The sequence below is a fragment of the Psammomys obesus genome, unplaced genomic scaffold (genome assembly GCF_907164565.1).
Source record: "Psammomys obesus unplaced genomic scaffold, mPsaObe1.curated_primary_1811, whole genome shotgun sequence".
In the NCBI taxonomy this organism is placed as follows: Eukaryota; Metazoa; Chordata; class Mammalia; order Rodentia; family Muridae; genus Psammomys; species Psammomys obesus.
This window is the reverse complement of record NW_026596396.1, coordinates 1,794,842-1,812,540: the sequence shown is the minus strand read 5'-3', so window position 1 is coordinate 1,812,540 and position 17,699 is coordinate 1,794,842. Positions and strand designations below refer to the sequence as shown.

Below are 17,699 nucleotides of genomic sequence, written 5' to 3'. Positions count from 1 at the left end.
TAAGAACTTTTTCCTGTGTTACAGCTACAATAGAATAGTCATTGATTTTTGGAGATTCTGGTGAAACCATGATGTCCTGATTTTTGTTGCCTGTATTCTTACACCGGCTTCTAGCCATCTGATTGACTGTAGTCTTGACTGATTGTTCCTGTTGCCTATACTGCAGACTGGGACCACCTGTCTCTGGAGTCTCAAGTAGACATCCTGGATCTACTGTGTCTCCTGGCTCACTGTTTATCCCCAGGTATTCCAGGTAATTGGGGCACAGGTAGAAAGATCTCAGAGCCTAGAGTTTCTCCAGTGTCCCACATGCTTCCTTTAGATGGTAGAGAATGGGATTTGGGTCCCAAGTCTGGCTCAGGTCTGCTGGATTCAATGGCTGTACTGGGCTTGTTGTTTCTAACCCAGGTTGGCTAGACTGCTGAGGAGCAGGCAGAAATATCTCTCTGCCTAGATCTGCTCCACTGCCCCACAGGCCTCTTTGGGAAGGAGGACAATGGAGCTTCAGTTGAGTGCCTAGCTCAGATCTTCTGGGTTCTCTGCCTGTGCTAGGTTCACTGTTTCTGGCTGAGGAGATCCAGGCCGCTGGGGTGATGGCAGAAAATCTCTGTGCCTAGCACTGCTCCAGTGTCTCTCTGGCCGTCTTGAAATGGCAGACAATGAGACTTGAGTTTTGTGCCTATCTCAGCTCTGCTATGCTCACTGTGCTGTGCTGGCTGATTGTTACCTGGGTGAGCCAGGCAGGTGTGGAGCAAGAGGAGTGTAGCCTCACTTTCTCCACTGTACCAGATGGCATCCCCCTTCACAGTATAGTAAGGGTGAGCACCACTAGCTGCAGAGACCAGGAAGCTTTCCACAGAATGGTAAGAATGGGTGCCTGGATGTGGAGCCTCACCCTCAGTACAGGATGGTATTTATTCTACAGGCAGTGAGAGCCTACAGTTGCTGGTTCCTGGAAAAAATCCATAGAAAGTGGGCTTGGGCTGGTGGCCTAAGGTTGTGGGGTCAATGCCATGCTGCAGTCCCAGGAAAGTGTCCATAGAAGGTGGGCTTGGACGGGTGGCCTAAGGCTGAGTGTTCAGAGTCCCGCATTGTTGCAGGTCCCAGGAAGGTGTCTTCAGATGGTGGGCTTGCGCTGATGGGCTAGGGCTGTGGTAGTGCTGGGTGGGAGTCTAGGAATTTTTCCAGGTATTAGCTGTGTGGCCTGAAGATGGATCTTCAAATATTACCGTGGATTCTCCTCTCACCTGAGAAACACAGACATCAGGGTTTTGGGGTCCACAGTATAGCCTGCTAGTCACCTTCCTCTCACTGTTGAGATGCTGTTCAGATACCTTGTGTGGTTGGCACCATCATCTCAGATCTACTAAAAAATGTTTTAAAAATAAATAAAACTGAAAAAAAAGTAAATGAAGTTATTCCAATATCTGACAAAAAATTAAACTAAAGAAATAATCTGAAAGATACAGTATTTACCTTTATTCTTAAATATACCATATATGTTTATAATATAAACATATACACAGTAAATACAGGTCCACCCAATTTCTTGGAGCCTGTACTGAAGACTGGGTCCACCTTTCTCTGGGGTCTCAAGTAGTCTCCCCTGGATTCACTGTCTCTGCTGGCTCACTCTTTTTGACCCAGGTATACCAGGTAGCTGGGGCAGTCAGTAAGATCTCTGAAACTAGAGCTGCTCCTATGCCCCACAGGTTTCCTTAAGATTGTAGAGAATGGAACCTGGATCCCATGCCTAGCTCAGCTCCTCTGTGTTCACTGTCTGTGCTGTGCTGGCTGATTCTGACCCAGGTCAGCCAGGCAGGTGTGGAGCAGGCAGACTTAAGCCACGCCTCCCCCACAGTACCAGAATGTATACCCCCCATAGGGTGGTGAGAATGAGCACCACTAGCTGCTGAGACCAGGTAGGTATCCAGAGGATATTGACTATGGTCTCCTGGGTTGGAACCAGGAGCCACTAGTACCCAGAAGGTGTCCACAGGACTGTGAGGGTAAGTGCCTGGGTTTGGAGCCTCACTCTCTGTACAGGAAGGTGTTCACTCCACAGACAGTGAGAATCAGTGCCTTGAAAGGTCTGAGCTGCCAGGAGCTGGTCCCTGGAAATTATCCACAGATGGTGGGTTTGGGAGGGTGGGTAGCCTAGAGCTTTGGGTTCAGAGCCAATCATGTGCCTCCACTGCAGGTCCCAAGAAGGTAACCACAGATGGTGGGCTTGGGCTGGTGGCCTAGGACTGTGGCAGTGCTGGGAGGGAGCCAGGGAATTTTTCCTGGTATTAGCCAGGTGACCTGAAGATAGACCTTTGAGTATCCCTGTGGATTCTCCTTTCCCCTGAGAAACACAGGTGTTAGAGTTTCGGTGTCCACAGTACAGCCTGCCAGTCACCCTGCTCTTACTGCTGAGCTGTTGTTAAGTTACCCTGGGTGTTCGGTGGTGCCATCTTGGATCTCTACAGAATAATAATTATAATTATAAAAATGATAGGGAAAAACACAGATTAAAGGCACACAAAATATTTTCAAAAATATTTTCTAACCTAGAGAAGATGATACCTATAAAGATACATAAGCATACAGAACACCAAACCAACTATTGCAGAAAAGTAAGTTCCCTACATGCATTATAATAATCAAAATACTAAATGTATAGACAAAGAAAGAATAGTAAAAGCTGCAAGTGGGATGAGACCAAGTAACATACATACAGACCTATAAGAATTACATGTGACTTGTAAATGGAGACTCTTAAAATCAGAAGAGTCTTTACAGATGTGCTAGAGACACTAAGAGACCAGTTCAGACTACTATACCAAGCAAAAGTTTCAATCACAATAAAAGGATAAAATAAGGAATTCATAATAAAATTAATTATAAGCAATATCTAGCTGTAAATCAATCATTATTGAAGGTACTAAAAGAAAAATTTCTAACCTAAAGAGGTTAACTATATCTAAGAAAACACAGGGAATAAAAATCTCAGAACATAAAAGTCAAATGAAAGGAAACAGAAACACACACACACACACACACACACACACAGTTAGGCCCAGGGTGACCCTAATATTCGGGAGGGATGAAGAGCACTCAGGAGGCTGAATAGCTGCAATTACAAGAGGTTTATTTGAGCAATTGTGTGATGTGGCTGCTCCCCCAAACCAATGAGGAACAGCAACAAGAGACAGAAGTCTGAGGTTTTTAAAGGAAGGAGCGCAGGAATCTCAGAAGTTGCAAGCTTAGCGATAGTGGATTGGGTAGAGTAGTTGACTTTTAAAATGATTGGTCTATTTTAGACGCCAAATCCATCTGGTCTCGTCTTGATCTGGGTGGGGAACTGTGACATCTGGACTGGTTACCAGCCAATTTATCTTGTAGTGCAGATCTGGACACTCCTCCGCAGCAGGGTGGGGACCTTTTGCAAATATCAGTAGCCATCCTGTATATAAATGGCAAATGGACTGGGAAAGAAATCATGGAAACAGCACCTTTCACAGTAGCTTCAAATAATGTAAAATATCTTGGGGTAACTGCAACCAAGCAAATGAAAGACTTGTTTGATAAAAACTCTAAAGTATTGAAGAAAGAAATCAGATGATGGAAAAAACTTTCATGATCATGGATCAGTTGGAGTCACATAGTAAAAATGGTCATTCTACTAAAAGCAATCTATAGATTCAATGCAATCATCCTCAAAATTCCATCACAATCTTTAGACATCTTTTTAAAAATAATTCTCAAATTCATATAGAAAAACAGAAACTCCAGAATAACTAAAATGATCCTAAAGAAAAAAAGAACTGCTGGAGGTCTCACCATTCCTGATTCCAATTTTTACTACAAAGCTATAATAAAGAAACGTTGGTTAAATGTTTCAGTTAAATTAGAAATGTTGATATAATCCTATATATAAATTCACACTTATAGACACCTGATTTTTTTTATAACATGTTCAGCTTCATGTGGAAACACACATACACAAAAAGCCAGGATATCTAAAACAATCCTGAATAATAAAAGAAATTCTATAGGTATTACCATCCTCAATTTCAAGTTGTACTACAGAGATATAGCAATAAATACCACATGGTATTGGCATAAAAACAAACATGATGATCAAGGAAATTGAAGACTCAGACATGAATCCATACACAAATGGATGCTTGATATTTTTATAAAGAAGTCACAAATACACCGAAGAAGAGACAGCATCTTCAACAAATGGTGCTGGTCAAACTGTATGGCTGCATGTAGAAAAATCCAAATAGATCCTTACTTATCATCCTGACTGAAACTCAAGTCCAAATGAATCAAAGACCTCAAAAAACAAAACAAAACATAAAACAGATACACTGAATCTGGTAGAAGAAAAAGTAGGATATAGCCTTGAACACATTTGTACAGAAGACATCTTTCTGAACAGAACACCATTAGCACAGGCACTAAGATCAACAATTATTAAATGAGATTCCATGAAACTAAAAAGCTTCTACATGACAAAGTACTTAGTCATACAGATATAAATAAGCAGCCCACAGAAAGAGAAAATATTTTTGAACAATAGTTAATATTTTTAATATAATTTTTATTTATTAAAATTTATTCACTTTGAATCCCAGCTGTAGTACCCACCCTTGTGCTCTCCCTTTCTCATCTCCTCCCATGCCCCTTCCCCACTCCACTGATACAGGAGGACCTCCTCCCCTTCCATCTGACCTTAGCCTATCAGGTTTCATCAGGACTGTCTTTCATAGTCTTCCTCTGTGGCCTGGTAAGGCTGCCTCCCCCCTTAGGGGGAGGTGATCAAAGAGCCAGCCACTTAGTTCATGTTAGAGACAGTTCCTGTTCCTGTTACTAGGGAATCCACTTGGGAGGCTGAGCAGTGGTTTTTATGTTATCTCCATGAATGGTCTTTGGTTGAAGTATAAGTCTCAGAAAAGATCCCTGTACCCAGATTCTTTGATTCTGTTGTTCTCCTTGTGGAGCTCCAATACCTTCCAGGTCTTTCTCTCTCCCCCTTCTTTCATAAGATTCCCCAAACTCTGCCCAAAGTTTGGTTATGAGTCTCAGCATCTGCTTTAATACCGTGCTGGGTAAAGTCTTTCAGAGGTCCTCTGTGGTAGGCTCCTGTCTTGTTCCTTGTTTTCACCTTATTCCGATGTCTATCCCATTTGCCTTTCTGAATGAGGATTGAGCATCTTACCCAGGGTGCTCCTTCTGGTTTAGATTCCTTACGTGTACAGATTTTAGCATGATCATCCTATATTATATGCCTAATACCCACTTATAAGTGAATATATATCATGTGTGTCTTTCTGCTTCTGGGATACTTCACTCAGGATCTTTTCTAGTTCCAGCCAAAATTTGCCTGCAAATTTCATGATTTCCTTGTTTTTAATTGCTGAGTGGTATTCCATTGTGTAAATGTATCACAATTTCTGAAAATATTTTATTAACTACACATACTATAGAGTGCTAATATATATATAACACAAAAACTAGATATTAAGAAACAAATAATGCAATTGAAAATGGGGTACAGACCCTAACAGTTTTCCGAAGAAGAAACTCAATTTGCTGAGAAACACTTTAAAACTGTTTAACATACTTAGGTGTCAGGGAAATGCAAATCAAAATTACTTTGAGATTTTATTGATACCCATAAGAATGGCTATGATGAATAAAACAAGTGACAGCTGGCAAGGATGTGGAGCAAGGGGTAACATTCATGCATTGTTGGTGGGACTACAAATTGTTGAACCACAGAGAGTAGGTTATAGATAGAGTAAGAGACCAGATGGAACAAAAGTCAATAAGGAATATAGGAACAATAGGTATTGCTAAGAAAGAGAAATAAAATAGATAACAATGGATAGATGTAGTGGTGATGAAATGAGAATATCAATTTGGGAGGGAAAATGGAGAGGGGATTGAGGGATAGAATACAGGAATGACCACCTAAAATTAAATGGCATTTGAGTGGTGGTGTGGAAATCTAATATAGTAGAAACTTCCTAATATATATAAATATATGAAGGCAATCTAAATGAAATCACTTAATAATGGGGGGAGAGGGTCTCAAGTGGACATCTCTTATCACCAAATGAATTGGGATTGGGTTATATCTAGTTGATTTCTTGGCCAAAGGGGTTCCCATGGGAACCTCCAAACTATTCCTGTTATTTCCAAGACAATAGGTTCCTCTCTATGAACTGAAATCAAGACAACTGAACACAACATCAATACAGATCATTGCACATGGGGAAGTCAAGTTGGGACCTACATAAAGCCCTCACCCCTTTCTAATGTCTTTGGTACAGGAAGATACTCAGCAGGCTAACAAAAGAGAAACATAAACATCAAGCCACCCACAAAACCTTTAAAATATCTCCCCTAATATTTGGTGCTTTCATTTAGATTGCCTCTATATATTTATATATCTTAGGAGGAAGCTTCTACTATATTTGATTTCCATACTACCATCCAAATGCCTCTTAATTTTACATTGTATTGTTTGATCTATAGTTGTGTTCTGCCTGTGAGATATGCTAGGTCAATGGTAGCACAAAGCTTGTGGGAGTAACCAACCAATATCTGGTTTGACTTAAGGTACACACCATGAGATGGAACCCATGCCAACACTACTTCACTTACCAAGAACCTGAGACTACATAGCTTATTGACCTATGTTAAAACCAAGTACTCCTGGTCTAAAATGACAAGCAAACAAACAAACAAAATACACCATCTTTCACCCCTACCACATAGTAATATATTGACTCCTAATGATCTTCTGCTATACTCATAGGTCACTGCCTTATTTTGCTATCATCAGAGAAGCTTCCTCCTACAGCAGATGGGAACAGATACAGAAATCTACAGCCAAATATTACACAGGGAGTAAGAGAGAACTTGGACCATCCAGCCCTAAATGGGATATTTCCATCAAATCCCTTCCCTCAGAGCTCAGGGAATCCCATGGAAGATGAGGTAGAAAAAGAATGAAGAGGCAGAGGGGTGGAGGAAACCAAGAACTCATGGCCATCATATGAAGTTCATATGAGCTCAGAGAGACTGAAGCTGCATGCACAGGGCACACACAGGTCTGCAGCATGCCCTCAGCATATATATATATATATATATATATATATATATATATATATATATATATATATATATATATATATATATATATATATATATATATATATATATATTCTGATTTCCAGTTTAGTGCTTTTATGAAACTCCTGAATAAGTAAATTATTGGATCTCTGATTCTTGTTCCTTCTCTTAGGCTCTTTCCCATCTGTTGGTTTGTCCTGTCCAACTTCAGTGTGGTAGTTTTTGTTTTATCCTATTATATTTTATTTTGCTATGTTTGGTTGTTATCTCTTAGAAGCCTGCTCTTTTCTAAAGAGAGACAGGAAAGGAGTAGATCCAGAGGGGAAGGGGAGATGGGGAGGAATTGGGAGAAATAAAGGGAGGGGAAACAATAATCAAGATATATATTACATGAGAAGAAAGAAAAATATATTTTTCTTTCTTTCTTTCTTTCTTTCTTTCTTTCTATCTTTCTCTTTCTTTTTTTCTTTTTTTTTTGTGGGACAAGATTTCTTTGTATATCCCTGGCTATCCTAGAACTCACTCTGTGGACCAGTCTGCCTTGAACTCACAGAGATCTGCCTGACTCTGCCTCCTGAGTGCTGGGAATAACGGCATGCACTACCACCACCTAACAAAAAATTTAGTTCCTAAAAAGAGAAGAAAAAAAGATAAATGCAACAAAACCCCAGAGTCAGAACGAAGTTCAAATGCCCATTCTTCAGTGATGATACAGTCTATTTTGTGATTCTGGGGGAAAAGGTGGACTTTTCTCTCTGCTTTTCTTTCCCAAACCAAGTAATGTTTTCTTGCCACCAACCTAGGCAAGCAGGTCCTGTATCCATACACATTTCTCCACATATGAGCCTTTCTGTTTCTCTCAGAGGAAGGTTTAAGAGATGTCTTTACTTTAGACTTGAAGAAAAGGTGCTGAACTGAAATATTTTTAATAGAAATCTATAACATCATCCTGCATGGTTTTCCTTGGTTCTTTTGACAACTCAGAGCTTAACAAATAGAGACAACTCATCATGAATTACTCATAGGTTTCACAGGAAACCAGGTTAGAATACTGGTAATGGTTTTTGTTGTTGTTGTTTTCTGAAAACCCCAAAGAACCAGGAGTTTGAACTCTGGACTTAGTCCTGTAGCCAAGGTCCATCTTCAAGTTGGTTAGATATTTATGCCTATCTGAAAAATGCTGAAGAAACAGGTAATAAGGAACCACCATTTCTTCTCCCACAATACTTTACATAAAAAACAGAGCTTTCATACTCTTTTATATTTATACAGTTTTGAAATCACTATACTTTATATGCAAAGCACACATTACATTTATTCTTTAAGAAAATAAATATAAATAAACACACAAATATAAAAATAATAGGGTATTCGATTTTACACACATGCAAAAAATAATAAATACCAACTTTTGTGTTAATTAAAAAACTTCCCAGGTTTTCAGCTCTGGTCATTCAGAGCCACGGGTATGAGACAAGTAAAACCTTCAAAGGGAGCTTCAGCTCTTTTCAGTGAAGACAGTAACTCTACAGTGACATTAAGGGAAAGTATGTTGTGCTATGAGAAGGGAGGAGACACAGTGACTTGAAATTGGGTTGTCATGAAAATACTGAAGAGAATAGTAAAGCCTGAACTGATTTCTAAGTAGATATGTGAGCAAAATCATGCTAAAGAATAGATCCTCAGATATTCAGTCCAGTGAGCATCAACTGTTGAGAAAGGTTAATTAACTGAGTTAATTTATGATAAATGTCATGAAACAAATAAGAATTAACAAGGAAATCATGAAATTTGCAGGCAAATGGTGGGATCTGGAAAAGATCATCCTGAGTGAGCTATCCCAGAAGCAGAAAGATGCACATGGTATATACTCACTCATATAGACATAATATAGGATAAACCTACTAAAATCTGTACACCTAAAGAAACTAATCAAGAGGGAGGACTCTTGCTAAAATGCTCAATTCCTATTCAGAAGGGCAAAGAGGATGGGCATCAGAAGAAGGAGAAAAGAGGGAACAAGTTAGGAACCTGCCACAGAGGGCCTCTGAAAGGCTCTGCCCTGCAGACTATCAATGCAGATGCTGAGACTTATAGCCAACCTTTGGGCAGAATTTGGGAAATCTTATGAAAGAAGTGGGAAAGAATAAGACCTGGAGAGAACAGGAACTCCACAAGGAGAGCAACAGAACCAAAAAATCTGAGCACAGGGGTCTTTCCTGAAACTAATACTCCAACCAAGGACCATGCATAGAGATAACCTAGGATCCCTGCACAGATGTAGTCCATGGCAGTTCAGTGTCCAAGTGGATTCCATAGTAATTAGGAACAGGGACGGCCTCTGACATGAACTGTTTGGCGTGCTCTTTGATCACCTCCTCCTGAGGGGGGAGCAGCCTTACCAGACCACAGAAGAAGACAATGCAGCCACTCCTGATGAGACCTAATTGACTAGGATCAGAAGGAAGGAAAAGAAGACCTCCCCTATCAGTGGACTTGGGAAGGGGCATGCATGCAGAGGGGGGAGGAAAGGAGGGATTGGGACAGGAGGAGGGAGGGAACCACAGGGGGGATACAAAGTGAATAAAGTGTAATTAATAAAGAATTTTAAAAAATGTTAACATTTCTGAACAACAAAACATAAGGAGCATTTATACATGCAGTTACAGGGCCTCCCCAAGAGTTTCTATGGCAAGCTTCCAAATATATCTCTGCTGAAAACCAGAGTCAGACCACCAAAGTCCCATAGTCTTTTTCATTCTTCCCAATTTTGTTGAGAATTGTCCTGATTACCAGATCAGTCAAGTCCAGTCACCTTGTATGTAAGAGGTTTCTCTGTACAACATCTTCTTTCAGGAGAAGAATGAAACAAAGGTGGGTCAAGAGCATAAGCCCAACGCAGCAGCTCTCTGTTCACCCTCAGGACTATATTCATTTTCAGCAGCAGGAGCATCCTCCTTCCAGAAAACATCTCCTGCAAATTGCACCAACCTTTCTGGGATCCACTGGGCTTCTTCAGCATCCTGCAGAAAAATACAAACATGTCCTCTTTCACATATTAACACAGGGTCGGGCCCTGCCATATTCCAGTAATTGGATCTTTCTGTTTCACTTGGGAATAATTATCTTTGGTATTAGGTGCTACAATCGATCAGCTGCAGAGTGGTCTTATATATCTACATACAAAAAATTAAAAAAAGAGAGAATGACTAAGATTTGGGGATATGACTCCCCCTTTTTTATCTTTTGAAGTTTTTGTAAACATAGCCAATGACCAATAATCTATAACTAAGACATATTGAACATGTTAAGCTTATACATTCAAAATAGACAAAATATCATGCTATTTGTTGAATCTGATTTTTTATGACCACAGAAGCTTTGTAGCAGAATTAACCATTAGCTTTCTTACTGGAAAAAACTGATAAACTGCCTTTTTTTCCAGTTCAAGTGATTTTAGCTGTTGTTGTTTAGCTCAGCAAATTCTAACTTCCACAACAAATGATCTTTTGTCAAACATTCTCTTGCTAATTGCTTCCAATTCCCTGGGCAGAGAGCCTCAGCAGACAAGGATTCTAACAGAGCTTGAGTAAAAGGTGTTGCAGGACCATATTGAGAGCATGCAATTTTCAATTCTTTCAATTTTTTTAAAGGTATAGGAGCATGAACTCTCAGCATATTATCTTGTCCGTCAGGTTGCTTTATAATTGGAAAGAGATTAAACTCAGTTATCTCTTCTTCCTACCTAGCTTGTTGTAAGGAAGCTTATAAAGGGGATACAGTTGCTTGAGCAGTGGACAAAGGAAAAGGTCCCCTTGTCTTTTGGGTTATAGCAACTGTAGCCATCCCAGGAGGAGGGTCCAAGCCTGCAAACAATGATGGAGTTGGAGTGTGGGATTGAGCCTCATTTTCTCCAGTAGTTAATTCTCCAATTTTTCTGTTTTTTTTTTCCTCCAAGCCCCACTTAAACTTTTTATTTCTTTTTGCCAAGTTCCAAAATTTTTTTTTAACATTCATAGCCTGAATCAGAGGGTATCTCTCATAATAATACTTAGCTGCTTCTTCCTCCAACTCTGCAACCTCATCATGATCTAAGTCATCCTCAAAGTCTTCTTCTAACAAGAAATTATTATCATTAGGAGGGACATGTAACTCCTCAAGAGGAGGATTATGAGTTAATCTCATTTTGTCTTGAAGCCTCCCATTTTTATTTCCTCTTTCTCTCTAACCCTGAGAGTTTCACTTTCCTGGTCCCAGGCCACATATACAGACTATTTCTAATTAAATTACATACAAAAAAAATGAGGCTACTGCCTTGTTCCATTTTTACTCTTGAATTTTTCTCAACATACCTTTGCTCTTTACTTTATGATCTGAGCTTGCCAACACCTGTAGTGTCCTTCACTGCTTCTCCGTATCTCAAGGTCCTAGAGTTGAACAGTTCTTGAGTGGGGGATGAGGATTGAAAGAAAATTAAAAACAACAACAACACACTACACGTGGGATCAGTTTGAGGGGGCTGCCAGTAGAAACTGCTGCACTGGTTTATTCCACAATCCCTTTTTATAGTCAGAGCAAAGCACCTCAATACAATGAAGGGGTTCATTGAGAAGTCAAACTTGTTTACCTTGACCACTTGTCTGTGTGATCCTCACACAAACAAAAGGAAATAAACATAGCAAAATATCCTGCCTACTGTCTCAAACAAAAGGAAGTAAACTTGATAAAACATCCTACCTATCCCTGTCTCCAGGTGAAGGCCAGGACGAAAATATGTTTTTCACTGAGAGCTCAATAACAAAGCAGCCTGACAAACAAGCAGCTCCCCAGAAACCAGTGTTTCATTTTTATTTGTTTTTATTTTTTTTACAAAGTCACAAAATGACATATGAGCACATCTCCAGAAAGCATCTTATCCAAGCATTGAGGGCTCTGACTAGTTAAGTCATGCTGATCCATGCCAGTACCAGAAACATTTTTACAAGCTGAAGGGCCCACAAATGGGGGAAGAGATTTAAACAATGATCAAGATAAAATTTTCTTGTTATTTTAAATTACTTTGTTAAAATATTAAGATGGGATCCTAGTATTTCATTTATAGACTTTAAAGGGTTCTTCTATTTTAAGCATAAGCACACTATATTTTTTATTATTCATTGTTTATATTTTAATTATTATTTATTGTACTTATTCACTTTGTATCCTAGCTGTAGCCCCCTCCCTTGTCTCTTCGCAGTCCCCCTGCCTCTTCCTTCTCCTCTTATGCTCTTCTCCTAGTTCCATTATAGGGGAAGTCCTCCTCCCCTTCTATTTGACCTTAGCCTGTCAGGTCTCATCAGGAAATGGCTGCGTTGTTATACTCTGTGGTATTGCAAGGCTGTACCCCTCAGGGGCAGTTGATCAAAGAGCCAGCTACTGAGTTCATGTCAGAGACATCCCATGTTCCCCTTATAGGGAATTAACTTGGAGACTGAGCTGACTATGGGTTATATCTGAGGAGGGGTACTATGTTCTCTCTAGGCATGTTCCTTGGTTCAGGGCATCATTCTCTGTAGGACCTTCTGGGCCCAAGATTTTGGCTCTGTTGGTCTCCTTGTGGAGTTCCTGTCCCCTCCAAGTCTTTCTATCTCCTGCTTCTTCCATAACATTCCCTGCACACTGCCCAAAGTTTGTCTATGAGTCTCAGCCTCTGCTTCAAAACCCTGATCAGTAGAGTCTTTCAGAAGCCCTCTGTGGTAGGCTCCTGTCCTGTTCTCTGTCTTCTCCCACTTCTGATGTCTACCCATTTACCCTTCTGAATGAGAATTGAGCATCTTTCCTAGGGTCCTCCTTCTTGTTTAGCTTCTTTAGGAGTATAGATTTTAGTATGTTTATCATATGTTATATGTATAATATCAAACCAAGTAATCCAATTAAAAATGGGGTACAGAGCTAAACACAGAATTCTCAATAGGGGAATATCAAATGGCAGAAAAACACTTAAAGAAATGCTCAAAGACCTTGGTCATCAGGGAAATGCAAGTCAAAACTACCCTGAGATTCCATCTCATACACATCAGAATGGCTAAGATCAAAAACTCAAGGGATGGTGCCTGCTGGAGAGGATGTGGAGAAAGGGGAGCCCTCTTCCATTGATGGTGGGAATGTATCCTTGTACAACCACTTTGGAAATCAATGTGATGCTTTCTCAGAAAATTAGGAATAGTGCTACCTCAAGAGCCAGCTATACCACTCCTGGGTATATGCCCCCCAAAAATGTCCTACCTTTCAATAAGGACATCTGCTCAACTCTGTCTATAGCAGCTTTATTTGTAATAACCAGAATCTGAAAACAACCTAGATGTCCCTCAACAGAGGAATGGATACAGAAACTGTAGTACATTTACGCAATGGAATACTACTCAGCAATTAATAACAATGGAATCATGAAATTTGCAGGCAAATCAGTGGATCTAGAAAAGATCATCTTTCTGAGGTAACCCAGAAGCACAGAAAGACACACATGGTATATATTTACTTATAAGTCGATATTAGGCACTGTATTTTCTTAAGATAAGAAGTAGAACCTATAGATTGGGTAGATCACTGCCAGCTTTAACATTGATAATGCTTTCTTTAAAGTCATCTCTAGTTTTATTGGGAAACCTGAGATAGCTACAACTTCACTGTTACCTATATGTGCAGGACTCACAATCATATCCTCATACTCCTTATACACAATACTCCCATTTGCCTCAATCAGGAGGATACTCATAGACAGAAACTTACAAGGGACACAAGAAGGCTGAGGTACACTGTGATTCACTAGTTCATTGACAAGGCTCTGAATGACAGCATGGTTGGGTGAATTGAGGCTATAGGGTAGCACCTGAGTGTAGATTCCTTTACAGTAATTTGGAGTGTAGAGATGGGGAGTAATGATCCAGTGATTCTAGCCTAGTTGCTGGAAGCTGACCAGAGAACACTGGTTATTTACAAACCCATCATGTTCCCAAAAAGGACAAGGGACATCAGATGAAATACTGCATGCTTGCCTGGCACACCACATGAGAGAAGATTCCATATCAGTTAACTCCTCTTGGCCTACTGCAAGAAGTTTAGCCTGAACACACGTACCTGTGTCATTGAAATAGAGTAGCAAAAAGTCAACATCCAAGTATGCCATGTCATGTCACTGGACTGCAAGAACTCACTGCTTTTTTGCTACTGACACCTGAAGCAGAGGTATAGGATTCTCTGCCCCTTGCAATTCCAGAGCCTCTGCTGAATGCAGTATGTATATCCATCTCTGTCCAGGCTTTAGACTTGAGAGAGGGCTTTGAAGAACCTGATTTAGAAGAAGGAAAGTGCTTAGTCATGCACTTGGGGACCCAAGGTTCCACATGGCAGAGGGATGGTAATAAACTAGATGAAGTTGATAGTGGGGATGGTAATAAACTAGACGAAGTTGATGGTGTTATGCCCAGTTTGTAAGACCCCCAAAGACCACCAGGAATTGACTCAGCTGCAAAACACATGAAGGTTTATTGGATACAAGCTCAAGTCCAGGTCTCAAGCTCCCTGTGGAAACAGAGGTATGTGGTGGGGCGGTCTAGGGGAACAAGGTTCTTAAAGGGCAAAACCACAAGCAGGGAGTTCCATGCCTTGGCATTACATGATTGGGTAAGGGAAGCTGACTTTTGAAGTGATTGGTTTACTTTAGGTACCAAGTCCATAAAGGGTTCTGGGTGGGTTGCCAGGAGACAGTATCTCTTTAAGTGGTTCCAGCCAGGACATCTGGGCTGGTGTCCTAGCAACTGTATCTCTAGTGGGAAGGAAAAGAATGCAATAAAGCTGGTTCTCCCCAAAGGTGGCAGGACATGTCTCCACTTGGCTGGCCTTCATTTAGGTTTGCACTTTAAACTTTAAACCGATACCTCAAAAAACTAATTTTTCATTCTTTGGTCTTTCAATGGCAGTAAACCACAATGGCTCTGATTGGTATGCTACCTGGTTTAATACAAGAGGGTCTGTATATGCCAGAGACCTGTACAAATGTGAAAGAACAGGGCCGACCATTAGTGTCTTACCTGAACATCCCTTATAAAACCTCTGAATGTAAACTGATAGTTTCAATTAGCCCTGAAATTGGCTCAAGATATAGTATTACAGTTTATCATTTATTGAGTACTTACTAGGGTGTCATATAGTCTATACATAGATTTATTTTTAATACTCAATAGTCTTGCGAGACAATTATTATTGCTGTTTTGTAGATAATAGCATTGAGACTTATATAAACTATCAAAGGACACCCAGGCAAAGGATGGTGCTGAAGCTTACCTAAATAACTAAGGTCCAGGATTCTGTACCCTGAACTGAAAAAGGATGCATGCAAGCCAGCTCCTGGTAAGTTTAAGATTTGAACCCAAGTCTGTTGATATTATTCATAACTCCATCTGACTTTTGAACAATTAGCAATAAAAAGTAAAATATAAAATTATTTTGCTTATACATTGTATATATGGGGGACCAATATACTATTGACTGACTATTAAGAGTGACCAATTAAGAAAATTATCAAAACAAAGATATATTAAGAAAGGATTCCCATGTCACATCACTATACAGTTGTACCTTTAGGGGGAAAAAAATCTAATATTGGGTGCTACAGCTGTCATCATTTTAAAGCCAGGAGGAACCTATCACTAAATAACTGATTGTCTACCATCTTTGCATCACTGCCTTCCACCAACTTCAAGAACTGTTTCTGAATTTTTCCTTCTTTGGCCATTTACCTTTCAGTTCAATCTCTCCTGGTCCCTCTGGTTTGACCTGTTCCTTTTACAACCATGCTTCTGAATACCCTTTCAATAAAAACCTTAATTATATGAATATTTTTATTTATTAAGAAATCTGCCCCAGACTGTGTGCAACCTAAATTTAAAAGCTTTAATCCAAATTGTAGTGCTGACATCTTGTGGCCAAACCATGATCAGAATCTATTCTATGGGGGAAAAAAGATCTATTCCCCAAAATAAGTAAGTTAACAAATAAATACTAAAAGGCTATGCCTACAGAGCTTTGAATTTCTCCTTTTCCTAATACAGGTTAAGAGTAGACTAGGAAACGCAGACATCACAGGGAAAGCCTTCTCTTTTATTGGAAAACCTTAGTGCATCCGTGTATTATTTTCCTAAACTTTTGTCTGAATGTGTGAGCCTGAAATTCCTCAAGGGGATTGTCATTTTTAACAAAGAAGTTCTTTAATGTCTTGGTGCTGAAAAATATTTTTAGACATTCCCATTCCAATTCATGCCTAACACACCCTTGGGTTAGAAGCACTGGCCTTCATTCTCGGGAGGGAGACCCAAGCTACTCTTGGAACTTATTTCCTCAAGTTATCCCACATTCCCCTCTTACAAGTTTCCAACAGGCCTGCCCATACACCTGCCCCACCCTGCAAAGGAACCCCACCCAGACCTCTAGCAGGCTGTCTGCTGAGGAACTGCCCTTTCCTTTCAGACCCTAACATCACGTGTTTCCTGAAGCAGGGTGGGGTTGCTGAGAACCTCAGCCAGGAAGGGTCTATGGAGAACTTTTCAAGGGGAACGGATGACTCATAAATCCTGTGTGACAGAACTTGACGTCTACTTCTGGCTCCTCATACAGACATTAGAAGCCAGTTGTCCCACCATCAGCCCAGGGTACTTGCAATCCTAGGCATCCTCTTTGTAAGCTTCCCATCATTAGTTCACCCTTGATTTGTGCAGTTTTCTGCCACACTTAGGAATGAACTCAGATCCTTTCTCAAGGCCTGAAAGTCCCTGCCTCTAATAAGTCTCAATTGATGCCATTTCCCACAAGGCTCCAAGTCCCACTAATTTCTCCCTTCTTCAAATGGGATATGCTTGTCCCCCTCCCCCTTAGGCCTTTACATGTTTTTTTTTTCTGTCTTTATCGGGTCCTCTCTAGTTTCCTCAATTATAACTCCTTAAATACCTCAGCTAAAATATCACTTCTTCAAAGCTATCACTCTCCCCACCATATTACTACAGAAGGAGACAATTTTACCATTTACTATTACAAGGCATTTTAATTGCCACAATTTGCAATGATTTAGGTCTTTGCTTATTTATCTCCCCCATAAGTACATGTGTTCTATGAGAGCAGGTGCTGTGTTTTTCTTAATCATATCTTTATACATAGCATTCAATGATTGAATTCAATTTGCTGAGTGAACCTCTGTCACCAAGCCAGTTTTCTTCTAACTAGCACACCTCATTGCCTATATGCATACTCCCCTATCCACTTTCTCAAGTAATTTCTCAAATATTGCCTCCTCATTGAGGTCTCTGTATATCCCTGCTTCCCTCATTCTAAGCAGTGAGTCATTCTTCAAAGCACTCATCATACTTTAACATTAGTATGTGATTGTTTATTCTTTATTCAAGATAAGGAACCCATAGAGAAGCAGTTATTTGCCTCTATATACCAAACCCAAGTGTAGTAACTTGTGCTCAGTTAAAATGTATTACTGAGGATTCATCATGGTATGGTATAAGATAAGAGACACTGGACTGACA

General features: G+C 40.1%; 1 protein-coding gene across 1 annotated transcript; it reads right to left on the bottom strand.

Annotated features, from left to right (window-relative positions):
• Nucleotides 1-10,013: 10,013 nt before the first annotated feature.
• Bmp15 (bone morphogenetic protein 15) lies at nucleotides 10,014-15,211 on the bottom strand. The gene is given in 5 exon segments (XM_055597546.1): nucleotides 10,014-10,157; nucleotides 13,826-14,292; nucleotides 14,295-14,414; nucleotides 14,417-14,538; nucleotides 15,204-15,211. Coding segments are annotated over 5 exon segments (861 nt in total).
• Nucleotides 15,212-17,699: the final 2,488 nt, after the last annotated feature.